Source organism: Diceros bicornis, chromosome 18, assembly GCF_020826845.1.
Source record: "Diceros bicornis minor isolate mBicDic1 chromosome 18, mDicBic1.mat.cur, whole genome shotgun sequence".
NCBI classification, from domain to species: domain Eukaryota; kingdom Metazoa; phylum Chordata; class Mammalia; order Perissodactyla; family Rhinocerotidae; genus Diceros; species Diceros bicornis.
Window position 1 is genome coordinate 57,974,866 of NC_080757.1, and position 17,266 is coordinate 57,992,131.

At 40.7% G+C, this 17,266-nt stretch overlaps 1 protein-coding gene across 7 annotated transcripts in view; it reads left to right on the top strand.

Moving 5' to 3' along the window:
• TNRC6C (trinucleotide repeat containing adaptor 6C) overlaps positions 1-17,266 on the top strand; it is a 147,969-nt gene that overhangs the window by 67,719 nt on the left and 62,984 nt on the right. For 6 of the 7 annotated variants that reach the window (XM_058561743.1, XM_058561742.1, XM_058561744.1 and 3 more), the window contains exon 4: positions 1,192-1,518. In XM_058561743.1, the coding sequence (XP_058417726.1) occupies positions 1,192-1,518 (327 nt within the window). Of the gene's footprint in view, positions 1-1,191; positions 1,519-4,763; positions 4,829-17,266 lie in introns of those variants that run through there. The other variant, XM_058561745.1, reaches the window with a different exon arrangement.

A 17,266-nucleotide genomic window follows, 5' to 3' on the forward strand; every position in this document is an offset into this window, starting at 1 on the left:
GTGCAGACAGCGTGGGGTCACAGGGGTGGACGGCGGACCCCATGTTGGGAGACAAGAAATGCAGGCTGACTGGAGTGGTAATTAAAGGCAAGCAGTAACAACTCATGTTCCCCTACTGTTGACTGGAAATATTTTTATAACGTTACTTATACGTATAAAATATATAGAGCTAGGTAAAAACTCGTTTTACACATAGCTTTTACACAACTATCAAACCAAAGACATTTACAAATTAAGTTGAAAGAAAAAATTTTTTCAAATAAGACAAATGTAATGTCCTGGATATTGATGTTTCAAGTTCAGGATAGGAACACTATTGAGGCTCAGATTCTTTTGCACTTGATGTGTCTGTGCTCCCTTCTGCACACAGGGTTACTGCTCAAATCACCTTCTGCATTTAGCAAGCTTATTAGTATAACCCCTCAGGGTTATCACTCAACAATCCTGCTCCTCTTCTCTATTGAAATTATTGTGAAAGTTTTGTTTATGCAGCATACTCTGATAGCATTTTGGCTTTCATTTAATGCAAATGCATCATTTGCAAATTAGCCCACTTGGGTTCTTTTCCAATAAATCTGTTACTGGAGTATAGTAGTGTTATAGATGCCATCACCACAAATGCTTTAGTTATTCAGAATAACCCAGAATACCCCAATATATATTTTTTTACATTGTCATCAGAATTAAAATAAAAATATGTATAAATTCATGGACATCTGAAAAGTCCTTAATTTTGAGAAACACTGACCGAGAGCAGTGGTTCTCAAAATGTGGTCCAGGGACCAGCAGCATCAGCATCGCCTGGGAATTTGTCAGAAATGCAAATTCACACTATCCCCTCTGTCTCCAACCTACTGAATTCCCTGGGTGGAATCCAGGAATCAGGGCTTTAATCAGCCCTCAAGTTGAGTCTGATGCAAGCTGAAGTGTGAGAACTGCTGCTCTAACCTGACCTAATCACCCGTTTTACAGATGAGGAAACTATGGCCCAAGAGGTACTACTCAAGATCGCAGTTAGTTTATAGGAAAATTGTTTCTCAAACCTGGAACTCTAAGCTTTAGTCCAGTTCTGGTTCCAAAGCACTACATTGTCATTCCTTCCTTAGTTTTTGTTGTGTTTTCTTTGGTTTGGGTTGGGTTTTAAGGAGATGTTACTAAAGTTTTGGGTTCTTTTCATTTTGTTCCTTATAGTGCCAGAACCTACTAAGACCTGTTCAAGCCAGCCCCAACCTGCCGGTTCCACTACCAGTACTTCCACCAGCACTCTGTCCAACAGCAGCAATGGCAAACGTGCACCTGCCAGTGGGCAGCAGCCAGCTGCCTCCCGTTACCTGCCTCGAGAGGTGCCTCCACGCTTCCGTCAGCAAGAACAGAAGCAGCTATTAAAGAGAGGTCAGCCATTGCCTACAGGGGCTCTGACCAGTGTGAGCCCAACCCAGGGTGCCGGGCCTGCAGGGGTAAGCCCTCCTCCCATCCCTGGAGCCGGAGTGCAGCAGCGTCCCAGCAAGCTCCAGCCAGGTAAAACCGCATAGAATGAGGCATTCTTTTTATCTGAGACTGGTGTGCTGTTTTCACCTTTGCTGCCGAATAATAAAAATGCACATATTCTGATCCATATTCACTATGTACATATAATAGAGCGAGCAAGCTAGCTAGATGATAGATAGATAAGATAGATAGATTTCAGTTGGATTTTAAAGTTCGATTCTGTTTTCCCCTAGTTATTTCTGTTATTTCACATGTATTTTCAGATGGCGTTAGCTACTTCAGCTAAGTTTGTTGCTCACCAGAAACTCCAGGTCTCTACATCAGTACATAAAAATCTATCAAGGCAAATGCTTTAGAACCATGCAGTGAACAGTTAAATAAAACGCTTTTCTCTCAGTTTACTAAGATGTCTATCCCATGACTGCACACACACATGCTTTGCAGGGAGGTCATAGGGTTTATGGGGAGTGGGTATTTCTAACTGTAATTTATTCAGACACTTTGAGCCAACCTGCCTGATACCTCCTCGCACTCAGCCCCGGAGGGTTCCTGGTTCTGATCCACCTGCTTCTTGTTGGCCGCCTTGCCTGCACTTAGATACTAGCTTTCTCTTGGCTCCCAGGAGAAATGACCACTTGCCCATTTGCTTTCCAGCTTCCAGAATGTTACATCTCTCTCCTGTCTTTCCTATTGCCGTCTTCTTGACTTACGGATATATACTTTTACAAATTTCTTTAGTGAAGTTTTAGGGAAATTTCTGGAAGAGAGCACAGTATATGTGCTCAACTGCCATGTTTCTCTGTTATTTTCTTAAACCTTTCTGTGTCAAGTCATTTAACAACTGGCACTGGTTCTCATGTGGAAACCCCATTTGCTAATGGTAGTGAAATCAGATCTGTAATTAGAGAAGCAGGGATGTTTCTCATATTAGATTGGAGTTTAAAAGAAACATGTCACAATCATGTTGATATTTGTGTTTTTTTCATATGCTGCTTTTTAACATAGGGAATAATTCCAACATGACCTGAAAGTATTTATAGCAGTATTTCTCAAAGCCGTGACTTTGTGGTATATTCAGAACGAATATTTATAGACAACTTTGCCATGTCTCTTCAAATAGTGTTGGCTCTCATCTGCTAATTTCCTGGTAGCGGGGATGTAGGTCAGTGATTGTAACCAAAAAAACAAGGAAGAAAAGAAAGATCAAACACATTCATTGACCGAGAATATAGTCCCATCTACTTAGCTGCCACAGTTTATAATCAAACATACAGTTACTTTCTACACTGAAATATGGTCCTCAGAAAAATCTTAGCAGAGACAAAGATTGTATGGTCATACCTAAATAGCTTGCTGTATTAAGATGCTTATTTTGAAAAGCTGAAAAAGAAATGTAACAGCCCTGCTTTTTTCAGGATTTATCTTGTTTGATTAGCTGGCAGTATTGCATCAGTGTTCTCATCAAATGCTACTGGTGCAAGATGTTTCTGGTACCTTCTTAGATTAAGTAGTAAATAATCAAGGAATTGATTCAATAAAATTTTGTTATGAAATAATATTCTTTAATAAAATATTTGTCTGTAAATGTAATACCCTTCTCCAGAAAGCCATTCCTAGTTCATTGTACTTTTAAAATATATACGTTGAATACTAACTCATCAATTTAGTTATGAAGACTAAATTATATATAAAAACGTCTGAGAAAATGGAATCAATCTATGTAATATTCATATTAATAAAATAAGAAATGATTGATTTTTTGACTCGCAAACAAAACTCTTTGTTTTAAAACAATTTCATCTCTTCCTTAACAGTCTCTGGTATCATAGCCAGATGAATCTTTCTAAGTCGTCACCTTTTGTTGCATCAGAGGTCCCCTCAGAAACCTGTCCCGGTTCCTAGTTCCTAATGTGCAAAGTCTTGGTTTCTCTGCCTGGCTGTCGAGGCCCTTCAGCCTTGTCTAGCCAGCAGTTTTCCTCTTATTCCCCATGGCCTACTTTCTATTCTAATTGGGCTTATTTCCTTTCCGTGCTCAGTGTCGTCTTTTCCTGTACAGTACGTGCACACGCTTGACTGCCTTTCCCCTTTGTTTCTCTCCAAATCGTTGTCACCCACCCTCTATGAAGCCCCTTAAGTATTTCCATCCTCGCTGCTCCTCTTGAAGCTGTAAGGTACTCAGTCTGCAACTTACAACTTCACAGTTATTGTAAACTGTGTAACCTATATTATTTGCTAACTAAAGTATCCTATAAAGAAAATGTTGGAACTTCCTCCTATATGACTAGCTTAGCAGGGTGGAAAGACCTCTAAACTGTAGAAGACCTGGCAGCCAGCACTGCTTATGCTATCAGCTAATACTTCCATTTCTTATCCAAAATGAGAGGTCTGAACCTCTCATGACCTCTAATCTCTAAAGTCCCTTCCCTTTAATTTCTGACCTAAACACTATTCCAAAGAGCTTGTTTGATTTTGTCAGTGGAAGGCATTGCAGGAACACCATCCCATGTTGTTCTGGAATCAGCACAGGGATTGTAGGTGAGCATTAGCATGCATGGACGCAGTATGGCAGAGTGCTCAAGAGACAGGTCTGGGGGCCACAGGCCTAATTCAGTTTTCAGACCCATGATTCTTGTGAGACCTTGACCAACTCACCTTTACTTCTTATACTTCAGACTCCTCGTCTATAAAATGAGGAGATTCCTACTTTACAGGATTTTGAAAATGAGGTATTTATTTCATACTTAGCACAGTGCCTTGTATATAGTAAGTGCTCAGTAAATGCAGATGATAGCTGTTAATGTGGGACTTGTGAGACTTATACAATATGTGACATGTATGTACCTGTCTTTGAAACACTGTTAGGGAGCAGAAATTTTTTTTTTTTTAAACTCACAAAATCTTTAAATGACTAAATTCAACAACAGTGCAGTAAAGGTTTCTCATCACTCTGTGACCTGTGTATATTTTGAAATTTCAGTTGTCCTTCCTAGAGTGGAAGTATTCCGTAAAATTTTCTTTTTCATGGTACAAGTTTCTTAATTCATGTCCAGGTCAAATTCTATTAGTATATTCCAGAATGGTAACCACATTTTCTTGCTGCATTGAAACTTTTCTAGATACTGCTCGAAGTAAAAGCTCTTATAACTTTTTTTAAAGTAATATATAGATTTTCATTGTATTTGTATCTGTGTAAGCAGGTTTCCACTCCTGTAGCCACTCCTACATTCAAATGAAAAGTATAGTTTCATTCGTGATTCCATTCCTCTAACTGTAAGGTTAAATTCAAGAGTATGAATGCTGGATCAGCAGAACTGAAATGGAATGACTCAAGCAGGGGCAGGTGAGTGACTAATCCTTAAGAATTTACCAGAAGACTGTTTCTGGTGAAAAGAAAAGTGAAATTGGGAGTTATTTCAGCCCAGCACATTAATTTCTGTGTTATTCCCAAATGTATCAGTGTATGGACTCCCGGCCTTCAAGTTTTAGTGTGCTTGACAAAGATGAAAGAATGTTAAATATCCCTGGAAGGAACTGGTGGAGTCTGAATCTCCTTTATCGTTGCCTTGTGTAACGAAGCTGCTAAAAGTAATGGACATCCTGGTTTCCTCACGGCAGAGGGTTTGACCATTTGCCTCTTCCATGGGAAGGTGGATTGTCGCAGTTCTTCCTGTAGTAATAGAAAGCTTACATGTCCATGCTGGTAAACAGAGAGGACTTACAGATAAAATTAAATGGTATAGGTGTACAAATGGCAAAGTTTTAAAAGAATTGAAAACTGAATTGCTAGTATTTTTAGCCTTGCAATTATAGGTAAATTGTATATACTGTTGTATAAGACAGCTGGTGGATGTGAAGAGAGGCCTGGCCTGACAAGAATGCTATCGTCATTCTTTCTCTTTATGTACCACATGCTTCCTAAAAGGACGTGAGTCAGTAGATCAGTCTGGCTCTTATAAAGTTTTGTTATGATTCACCTTGTGATTTAATTAATCTGTCAAACTTATTCATATAGAAAAACTGCAACCCCAAGTTTTGCCATTTTTTGACAAACCAGTACACTAGCTTAATACTTCACAATCTCTTTCCTTTTGTTACTCCAGCAGAAGTTTTAGGCAGCAGTGCAACACTGACTTTGCATACCTCTGAGAAGGGGGGAGAAGATGCTACCTTTTCAGAACTTTAGTTTCTTCACTAATTCATTGAGCAAAACATTTATTGAATGCCTGCTAAATGTAGGGGATACACAATTCATGACTGAGGTGTGTTGGAATGACCATTAAGTAAATAGGCAATTTACAGGTACTGTGATGGAGATAACTGTAGGGTGCTGTGATGGAGATAACTGTAGGGTGCCATGTGCACACATGGAAGGGGCAGTTAACCCAGACCAATTATGTGGGGCTGCCAAGGCAGGCTTTCTGTTGGAGGAGATATGAGCTGAGTTTTGGATTAGCTGTGAAAAGCAAGTGACAGAGTGACCTGCATGCACAAAGGCATAGACCCGCAATTATAGGGCCTCTTTGGATAACAGAGGTGGTTCAGTGTGTCTAAGGAGCAGAATGTAAGGGGGCAGCAACAGGAAATAGGGCTAGAAAGGTTGGCCATTAGTATTACTAAGTAGTAGCAATAAACTAGCACAAAAACATTTTGTGATGATCAAGTCAAATTAAATTCATATTCAAAGCCGTTCTGACAAACTGCTTTTGGAACTTGATAGGCTAATTCTAAAGCTCATCTAGAAGAGTAAAGGGGTGTAAATAGAATAGCCAAGAAAATTTTGAAGAAGAAGAATGAGTTATCAAATGGAGCTATGCTCCTCTAGTAATTATAACTGTGTGTTACTGGGGCAGGAATAAACAAATAGACTGATGAAACAAAACAGAGAGACCCAGGGGAAACACACACGTATATATGGAGATTTAGGTTAGCAGGAATGTAGCATTGCAAATCACTGAGAAAATGGTGGCTCAAATCAATAGAGTGCTGGAAAGCTATATGCAACACAACTGTGAGAACTACTGGAAGATGATATAGGAGAAGATTTCCAAATCTTGGGATGAAATTTTTTCTTAAGCAAGAAGCCATGAAAAGAAAGGCTGACAAATTTGAGTGTATAAAAGTTACCAACTTTTGTACAAGCCCATAAATAAAACCTGAGAAGAAATACCAGGTATTCCTACAAATCAGCAAGGAAAAAAAAACAGTCCAATAGAAAAATGGGCAGAGTATGAACAGGCAGATTACAAAACTACTACAAATGAGTACTAAACATGTTGAAAGATAATATTTGTGATCAGGGAAAAAATAAGTGAAAATGAAAACAGTGATAGGGCCGGCCCCGTGGCTCAGCAGTTAAGCGCTCGCGCTCCACTACTGGTGGCCTGGGTTCGGATCCCAGCCGCGCACTGACGCACCGCTTGTCAGGCCATGCTGAGGCGGCGTCCCACACACAGCAACTAGAAGGATGTGCAACTATGACATACAACTGTCTACTGGGGCCTCGGAGACAAAAAGGAGGAGGATTGGCAATAGACGTTAGCTCAGGGCCAGTCTTCCTCAGCAAAAAGAGGAAGATTTCCGTGGATGTTAGCTCAGGGCTGATCTTCCCCACCAAAAATAAATAAATAAAGTTATTTTCTAAAAAAATAAAAAGAAAGAAAACAACAGTGATAAACCACTTTTCACATACCAAATTGCCAAAACTTTAGAATCTATTATAATAATAACAGTACTATTGATTGAGTGCATGGAGTTTGCTAGATCCCAGTGCTCTACACATATTAACTTCTTTAGTCTTCACAACAAGACTCCAGAACAGCCACACCTGACTGTGTGGGTGTGGGAAAGGACAGCTGTCCTTTGCTGTAGATAGGAATGTAAATAGGTACAACCTCCAAGAAGGGCAGTTTGGCAGAATTTATAAAAAGTGTAGGTGATCCTGTCTTCCTGACCCAGCTGTTCCAACTATAGGAATACATTCTCGAGACCCCTAAGAGCGTAGCTCTTCATTGCCAGCCTAATGTTTAGCAGTTATTCTCTGCCCTGTGGCATGAACTAGCGACAGGGGAATTGAGACTGTCGAGAAGCAGTGGGGACAAAAACGGAGGTGACCGCTGCCTCTTTGCAACAGTTAGAAGTGTAGGTAACATTAACCTTCCAGTGACCACCATCATCGTGCTCTGTCACCTGGTGATAAAGAATAAGCTGAGTCTGAGGACCAGTTGAACTTTTGCCAGGAACAGCAATTTAAACTCTTCCTCTCATTTCCTCCCACATTTCAGGTTCCCTCATCCCCTCTCTGTGTTGGCTTAGTGCCATCTCCACATTAGCCCTGGGTACGTGGTGGAGAGGCGTCACTGGTTTTGTAGCATTATTTCAGTCAACACTATCGCATTTTCTAAGATAACCAAGACTTCCAATACTAGCATGCAAAAATGAGTCCTGGCTACTTTTAAGGTTCAATAATGCTGATGTCAAAGTGAAACTCAGTGAGTTTAAAGCAAAAATGGATTCTTTATAGAGGGCTACCAATTCAAAATAAGGACTTTTCCAGCATCAAGATGACAGTCCCCATTAATCGTTGATGCTGTGACTCCACTTTAGATGTCTCTTGTGGGTGACATCCCTCACGGAAAACCATGGTGTGCCCAGAGCGGCCAGCATGATGAAGGCCTAGAAATGTCATATACAGACTGGAAAGGAACTGAGGGGAGCCCTAACAAGAGCCTTGGGACGAGGAGGGTCTGTGAGCATTTCAGTTACAGAAGGGCTGTCTCATAATCCTGGAGACCACTGACTGGGCAGCTCCAGAGAGGGAGAAGAGGGTAGGGGCAGAACTAGTGGAGCAAAAGTACTAATCTGTGGGGTGGTTTCCTTCCTTGGGAGAATCCCTATTCCTTCCTCCGTCACTGGCAGTACCAGAGACATCATAATGAGTCACCAGTGGCAAAAGGGCTCCTGTGAGACAGAGAGGCTGGGGTTCCTCCAGCTCTGGTTCCAGGTTCTGTCTTTAAATAACAGCAGTTTGTCCTGAAATAAAACAGTGGCCTTCTAATAAAATAATACAGGGGAAAATGGGTTTTTTAATTCATGTATTGATTTGGAGGGGAGCTCATTTAGCCAATTCGCAAAAAATTTTAACTGGGAAGATAAAGGTTAGCGTATAAATTTAGTAATTCACACTCTTAAGTTTCCAGAAGAAAGTCATTTTATCATGTTATTTTCTGTTCAGAGTATATTCTTGCAATTCTGCAGCATAACTCCAGCTTGAAACACTTGAGAGCTTTTATCTTTTAAAAGAAGTCTTTTTCATTGTGCTAAAGGCAGAAGAATGTAATTGTTTTGGTGGCTGCTTTGTACGTTTATAAACAGAGGCTTTGATTAATAGCCGTGCTGTTTGCCGCTTAGATCTTTTTTAGATAGAGGCAGGAAAGTAATTAAGAAGTTGGACACTTGCCAATTTACATATGGGGCTCATTTAGAATATTATAGCTAGTGTTGGTATGCCAACTGTTTAGGGGTTGTTTAGGAAAAGCGAGAAAGAAGAAGAACGGAAAACAAAGGCGATAGGAAAAAGCAGCAGTGTATTTGCATGCAGCCAATAGGCAATATGTCGTTATTCTTTTGGCTGACTTTCAAAAAAACAGAAGAAAAGTGGCTCTGGTGCTCACTGTAACTGGGCCCTGAAGTGAAAATGTTTGTGACAATTGAAAGAATTTAAAGAGGAAGGCAGATCGGTTTAGTGTCAGCTGCAATTAGATAGTCAAAGCTTCCGAATCCTCTGGGGTGGGTGCCTGCCCCTGGTTGAAGGGGATGAATCGGATGCCTCCAGGAGGGGAAGGGCATCGCCAGCCCCGGCCCGCTGGCGGCCCGCGGGCCTGCAGGTCGCCTGGGCGCAGGCCTGCCCCGGAGTGTCCTGCCGGCGGGACAGGATGAGGGTGGCCGCGCGGCGACGCAGCGGAGCTGAGGGCGCGGAGGCCGCCGGCTCGCCAGGTAGCGTCCCCGGGGGCGGGCGGCCCTCTCCGCAGGTATTTCCTCCCCGCAGCCGCTCGAGAGCAGGAGACACCAACCAAACAGGGAGCACCCCGCGCGGCCTCCCCACGTCCCTTCCCAGCTGACGCCCCGCCGCCCTCGGCCGTGTCCTCCGCGCCCGGCTCCCCGCAGGCGCGCGGAGAACATGGCGCCTCTGCGCACAGCCGCTGAGGAACCCCGGGGTGCCTGTTGTTCCGGTGGCCTCCTAACCCAGAGGGAGCAATCCCGTTTCACTGCCGCTCTGAAGGAAAACACGGGGCAGTAAGCTCGTGCTTTTGCACACTTTCATTATTGTTTCCAGTAAACCTTTTACTCCGCTCTGCATTTCGTAATTGCTTGCATTTATAGACGTTGACAGACGAAGTGTTTCGGAGTCTGTCCAGCGATGGAATTCTGAATTCACAGTACTTTCTCGAGGAAATTTTTACATACAGTAAATGCAGTGGAAGGGAGGCGTCTTTGGTTCTCAAAAGCTGAAAACAGTTGTTACATTTATCCTGCCCCTTGACAGCCAAGTGGCAAGGGATTTGTGTTATCAGTAAGCATTAGTAAACATACATTTTCAACTATGGAAAGCACTTAGAATTATTTCTTATAAGACATAGTTTATTATTTTGTAATTTCGGTTAAAAGGACTGGTGATAAAGAATGATGTACTGTTTGTCAGTGTTAGTACTAATTAAGCATTCTGCACACTTCTGAGTAAATCTTATTCACACTTCCCTATCTGATTAATTTGATACCTAATTAAAATTTTACTTACTGTAGCTTTTGGAAGCTCTTTGTTAAATACTTTTCCTTGAAAATTTTATCTTAATATGGTAACATTTTAGAATTTAAAAACAAAAAAAGCTTTTCTCTTTAAACCATGCTATTGTGTGATCCTTTTTAATTTAATCACTTAAGACAGTTATGTTACTTATATTTTTATAGAGACACCTGTTTTTAGAATGCATAAATCATTTAAACAGCAGAAGAAAAGAGAATTTACCATTATGCACAAACTTCATTACTCTTTTCTTTTTAAGGCTTTTTTTGGGGGAAATTATTTTGATAATAGAATGATGTGATGGAAAGAGCACTGGAATTTTATTTTGAAAATGCAGGTTTTGGTTCAGTCCATGCTGCTTGTTAGTTGTAACACCTTTTCCAAGTTTGACCTCTCTGAGGCACTGTTTCCCCGTCTGTAAAACGGACATAATTTGTAAGGTTCAGTTAAGTCAATATGTGTGGAAATACTTGGAACTTCAAAGTGCTGTGAAGTATTTGATGTCTTATGGACATGAAGACTTATTTATAAACTCTCTCAGACTTGCTGCATGTCCGATGGATGTAGATTTTAGCCTTCTAAAGCTCCTGGGCTGTACAGGAGAGTCTAGAATACTTATAAGAGAATTCAGTCTTGGTTTATTTTTCAGAGCTTTCATTCATTCCAAAATACCTGCTCCTGAAAGTTAGTCATTTCACAAATTTCTTTCACATGGTTCTTTTAGCCTACTACTGAAAGACAGATTTGTGAATTGATAGCACAGTTAAGAGACTTTGGTTTATGAAAAGCATGTTGTTCAAGTATTGTTGAAGTCATAAATTTCTCCTAAGAAGAATAGTGTGCTTTAAACATAAAGAGAATAATAATCTTTTTACGTTCCATGTTTGGAATAAATTCTAGAGTCAGAATATGTTGTGGTGGTGGTGCTGGTGGTGGAGGAGGTAATAATGCTGGTGATGATGATGAAGATGATGGTGATGGTGGTAGTGATGGTGGTGATGAGGGGGAGAGACATTTAGGGATTCCTCAGAATAGAGCTATTCAAACTGGGCTCCTCAGAGACCCGTGGAAGACTTGAAAGGAGTCTAAGTGGGAAAGGGACAGTAGTGAGTGGGTAGAGCCTAATTTTTCCAAAGTGGCTTTAGGTTTAACTCCTTCGTGTGTTGGAGATATCGGTTCTGCTCTTGGTTTTCTGTTGCTTGTTTTGTTTTTACCACTGCACAAAAAAGACAGTGTTTAGTGGTATTTTCAAATCAACTTGAGTCTATATTTGAAAACCATAAATACTGTATTAAAATCATAACTTTTTGCTTTCTAGTTTTCAAAACCTTTCAGCTTTCAAATATTAAAGTACATAGGACATAGTTGATACCCACTTTAAAACTTTTTGAGAAGGAAAAAGTGATAAAACAAGGTAAAAGTGAAAGAGGGAAAATAAGGAAAAACTAGAGCAAGGAGTGGCATGGCGTGGCACATTCCTTGAGAAGAGACCAGGTCTTGCTCAGGTGTGCAGTCTCTGTAAGCCCATCAGCTAGGCCTGTTAACCATGTATGTGCAGCTGAATTGAGAATGTCTTAGGATCGTGCAGTTGAGGACACTCTGACTAGAGTCACATAGGGACGGGCACAGTATGGGGCCCCAAACTGTAGGAAGAGATACATTTGTAAAGAAAGCCCCTGGGGGCACTGAGAATGTCAGAACTGGGAACACCAAGGATTAAGGCCAAAAATCAGAATTATAGAACATGGTGTAGGGTAGTTCTTATTATTCATCCTTGACCTTTTGGGTTTTGTGTATTTGATGTTCATTTTGATTCTAATAGAGCCCCCAAAAGTACTTCTCTTGGAAAAATGCTTATATTATTTTGGAGTCCTTAAAGCTTAATCACAATGAAAAACGTAATATTTGTCTCTCATTTTTTTTTAATTTACTGTTTTCATTACAACTAAAAACATTTAAATAGAAAAATATTTTTAATGTCTTACAATAGTAATAACACATAGATAAATGTATAGCAACTTAACTCGTTGGCCTCATTTTAAGCCCCTCGAAAGCGTTCCATATATAAGGATTGCCAGTATTTGCAGGCTTGAGGACAAAAGTCCTCCTTTCAAGACGAACTTGGGCATTTCAAGCCTTGATGAGAATTGGGTGAGAATCGAGCCTCTCCTTTCAGCGCCTTTAGTAGCAGTAATGCCCTTTGCTTTATTCCTCTGTGCCAGCATGCAGGTGCAGACACCCGTTCAGTAGAACACCTTTTAAAGGTTTTGTGGTTTTTTTTGAGACATCTCTTCATCTCTTGCTTTCATCTCTCTCCCTCTTTTTGCTCCTCTTTAGCTTTCTGTCTTTTACTTCTTCCTGCTGTTCGTACCTAGTTCTAGAACAGTTAGTTCACCTCTGAGTTACAGGCACTTGTCTCCTGACGTGCACCACTTGCACCATGTTCTTGCTTTTGAGAAAAGAGTACTGTTCAGTGAATGACAACACCTCGATTACTCAGTGCTTGCTAGATCTAGCCGCCATTTGATCAGGCTATTGAAGAGGTTAATAGAGAGGAGTGAAGAGGAGATAGAGTGGCAGCAATAGGGAGCTAGATGGAGCACCTGCAGAGATACATTAGTCCACATGGAGGGGAAGGGGACAGGGCACTCCCTACGCTAATGGACTGAAACACTCACATCTGAGCTTCTGGCTTATGTCTCCCAGCACTTTTAGACAGATCCGCTTGGATGTCTTGCAAGCCACCCCAGACTCAATATGTCTCAGTCTGAACCCATCATCTCCCTTCTTTTCCCCGCTTCCCAGAACTCCTGCTTCTCCAGTGCTCCTGAGCTCAGTGGCTAGCACTGCCATCCACCTATGGCCCAAACCCCAGAGCTGGACATCACTCTTGAATCCCCTCTCCTGCTCCCTGCATGTCTAATCTTTCACTAGGTCCTGTCAATTCTGCCACCTAAATATTGTTCCATCTACCTATCTCCCACAACAAGGCCCCTAGGTCAGATTGTCATCACCTTTTGGGCCTCAACCACTGCCACATATAGTTGGTGAGGTCTCCTCGGACAGGGCGTGAGGGCAGCGGTGTCTCACCCAAAAGGAAGGATTATCTGAGGGCCGCAGTCTTTCCTTGAGCTCCATGTTTTGTGCCAGGGTCAGCTCGCATGGGCTCAGTTATGTGTTTTCATAGGTTTTACTGTCCTAAGTGGGAGAGTCTTAGCGGTGCTGCCGTCCAGGGGAATGGGGACTGAAGGTGAAAATCTTTTGTTCCAAACAGATTTCTGGCTGTATCATGGCAAAGTAGTTGGACACTATCAAGCTCATTTATCTTTGACAAAGGGTTAAGGGTTCCAAACTTGCTGGTGTGGGGAAAATTAGAACTTTATTTATTTTTTTGAGGAAGATTGGCCCTGAGCTAACATCTGTTGCCAATCTTCCTCCTTTTTTCGTTTTTTCTCCCCAAAGCCCCACTAGATAATTGTATGTCATAGTTGTACATTCTTCTAGTTGGCTCTATGTGGGATTCCGCCTCAGCATGGCTTGAGTGGTACGTAGGTCCGTGCCCGGGATCCAAACCAGCGAACCCCAGACCGCCAAAGTGGAGCACGTGAACTTAACCACTACACCACTGGGTTACCACTACACCACTGGGTTAGCCCCTGAACTTTTGTTTATTTTTAACATAAAAAATACAGGGGAAAGGCTTTACTAATATTTGCTGTATGGATTGACACTGGGCTTTCTGTTGGTCATCTAGGCTTAGGGCTCATTTCCCACATATGCTCTTTTGTTTGTTGGTTTTTGTTGGAGCAGCGTTTGAAAGTAAATTGCAGATATCATGGACCTTAAATATCTCCTATACACAAAAATGTTCTCTTACATAACCACAGTACAATTGTGAATTTAGGAAATTTAACATTGATATAGTACCATTATCGAATATATCTAAATTAAATACATTTACATTTCACCAGTTGTTCCAATATTGTCCTTTATAACAATCGAATTGTCTATATTTGTTGATGCCCGCCTCCCACAAATGGAAAGTACAATGATAAGGTGTACTACTTTCAAATTGTTTCTGATAGTAAAATAATAGCTCGATATGATGTATAGCCCCTGGCTTTTTAAATTTTGTTTTTGTTTTTTACATTCATAATTTTCAGAGAAAAACCTAGAACCTGTCCTTGGAAAGAGAGCTTTTAAATGGTAGATTAAACACAAGATAACTTTCATTTACTTTTTATGTACTTTTTATCTCCATGTACTGCCACTGAGTTTTCAGTAAAATTAGTTTTTGGAGACCTAGTTTATTTTGATGTTGTTGAAGAACCAAGAAAGAACTGAAATAGAGGAAAGAAGGAAAAAGAAATAGCAGTGTGTCCAATAAGGGCAGGCCAAACATTAAATGTCAGCACCTGCAGCCTGAAGCCAAATGGGGAGGGGCCGCTGCCCTCTCTCCCAGCTCGGCTCCCGTGACAAGGGCCGTGCCAGCCCACAAGGGTGCCTGGAGGCTGCAGCTTATCCAGGACCCCTGAGGAGACTATGCAGGTGGAAGAAAAGAGACTTACAACTGCTCGCTGGTTTGCTTTGTTTTGAGTAAAATCTTGTTGCTCCAATTTGACTTCTATGGTTGTACGCCTTATCTTTGAAGGAAACTGTGTTTTAGTTGTAGATTTTTAGTGGCAGTTGTAATTTTTTCTACATAAAAAATATCTTAAACTGTTAGTTTTTTTTCTACTGCTTTGTCTGAATAGATAACAGTATTTTTGCAAATAACTTCTGTTAAGTTGGTTGCTAGCCAACATGGCACCTTAAGCTTAATCTTAACATTACCTTCAAAATTGACTGAAAATTTAAGGAACATCATCTTATGTTAATGGCAGACTGCTTTCAGGTATTTATAAGAATTATTCATTACTTCATTTGTTCATTCAGTAGATACTTACCCACTGCCTTTTGTGTGTCAGATGCTCTGCTGGGCACTGGAGAAAAAGATCGGGCAAAACCAGGCAGTCCTTGCCTTTGTGGAGCTTACAGCCTAGACGGAGAGACAGTCACACCGATAACTCACACTAGGATGTGTGCTCCGCGAGAGAAGGAATTCGTCCATCTTGTTCATCATTGTGTCCCCAGCAAGATGCCTGCACATAGGAGGCACTCCGTAATAGTGATCATCTAATCAGGGTTGGCAAGCAGTGACCTGCAAGCCAAATGTAGCCTGCCTCCTGCTTTTGTAAATAAAGTTTTGTTGGGACACAGCTACGCTCATTCATGTACATATTGTCTGGCAGCTTTTGCACCACAACAACAGAATTGAGTAGCTGTGACAGAAACTAAAAGCCTAAAATATTTACTATGGGGCCTTTACAGAAAATATTTGCCGACTCTTGGTCTAAATGAATTAAAAGGAAAGGAAGACTGTTAATAATGAATGTGTCTGAGGGTCCTAAATGGGGAAATAAAGCTTATTAAATGAGACGTCCATTGAGTTGAGATAGGAAAAAAGAGTAGACGTTGAGTCCAGGTAGGGGACAACTTCTTCTAAGGCCCTGTCATTGGGGTGGGAGGTTGCAGATGGTGACTTGAGGAATTGGCTAGAGTACAGAGCAAGAGAAAGAACGATGTGAAGTAAGAGAACCAAGCCTTGTGGCTTCTTCAAGACTTTGGTCTTTATGTTAAGAACCCTTGAAGTGTTTAAGCAGGTGTTTATGATCTGTTGGATGTCCATTTGGAAAGAATATTTGATCTGTTATTGAGCACACTGGAGAGGAGCATGGGAGGGTATTGAGGAGACTTTCTATTAGAAGCTGTTACAGTAATCCCGTCAGGAAATGAGGGAGCTTGGACTAGGGAGGTGGCTGAGGGAGGTGGTGTTTCTCCTTGTAAGTGGAAGGGTTCTAGAGATCTCAAGTATGTAAATGCACAGGCATGACTTCATCCTACCCTTCTGTTGTCTCAGATGTGGGGACGTGTGTACAGCTACTTTGCTTCCTTCCTGTAATACTGCCACGTTGGTGCCCATCTTGAGCTCTTGATCACACACTCTGGGAAGGCATGAACAATGGGAACTTCATCATGGTGATGATCATTCCTTCAGAAGATGGACCTACTTGTTAGAAACAGTCCAGGCTGCATGGGCACGTCTAGGTACCCTGGATACACCTTGGTGCAATGATTTTTTTTTTATCCTAATGACTAATACTTTTCTTGAAATTTGGACTTTTTAATTTATGTAAATGAGAATAAATTTTTTTTGTCACAGAATTATCTACTTAATTCCAGTATTAGCTTTTGGTCCTTGGCCCTTTTTTGCTCCTGTAAAGCTCTAAGGCAGAGGACTGTCCGTGAAAGTACAGAATTTAAGTATTTATCAGCATTATTGATTCAGTGTTTTCCACCTAATTTTCTTCTCATTTTCTGTCTACGATTTTCAGGTTTAGTTTCTATATTAAATTCATTACTTGCCTTAGCCTCTTACTACCTCATAGAGAAGGTTATAAATTACTTTTTCTTGTAGAACATTATGGGATGTAGCTCAAAATGTAAAGACCCAGATTTGTTTATTTTTCTCATAAGCAACAACATTGCCCCTACATTTTATTATCTCATAACGTCAAAAATTAAACATTTTGGCTCATTTTTGTATTCATATTTATTATTTACAGTTTTATATTTTGATTATAAATATTTGTAGGAGATTCCAAAACAAAATCATCTGAGTAGGAGGATGGCATATGTTGGAATTGTTTTACGGCATTTATTGAAAACTCTTTTGTTTTTATGATTTTTTTATCTCCATACAATATAGTTTTTTCTCTTTGACTCTGTTCATTTTAAACAGGATAAATAAGTTTGATTATAAAATATCTTTGCTTTACATGTGAACAGAAGCTCAACATTACTAATCATTAAGGAAATGCAAATCAAAACCACAGTGAGATTCCACTTCACACCCATTAGATTGGCTATTATTCAAAA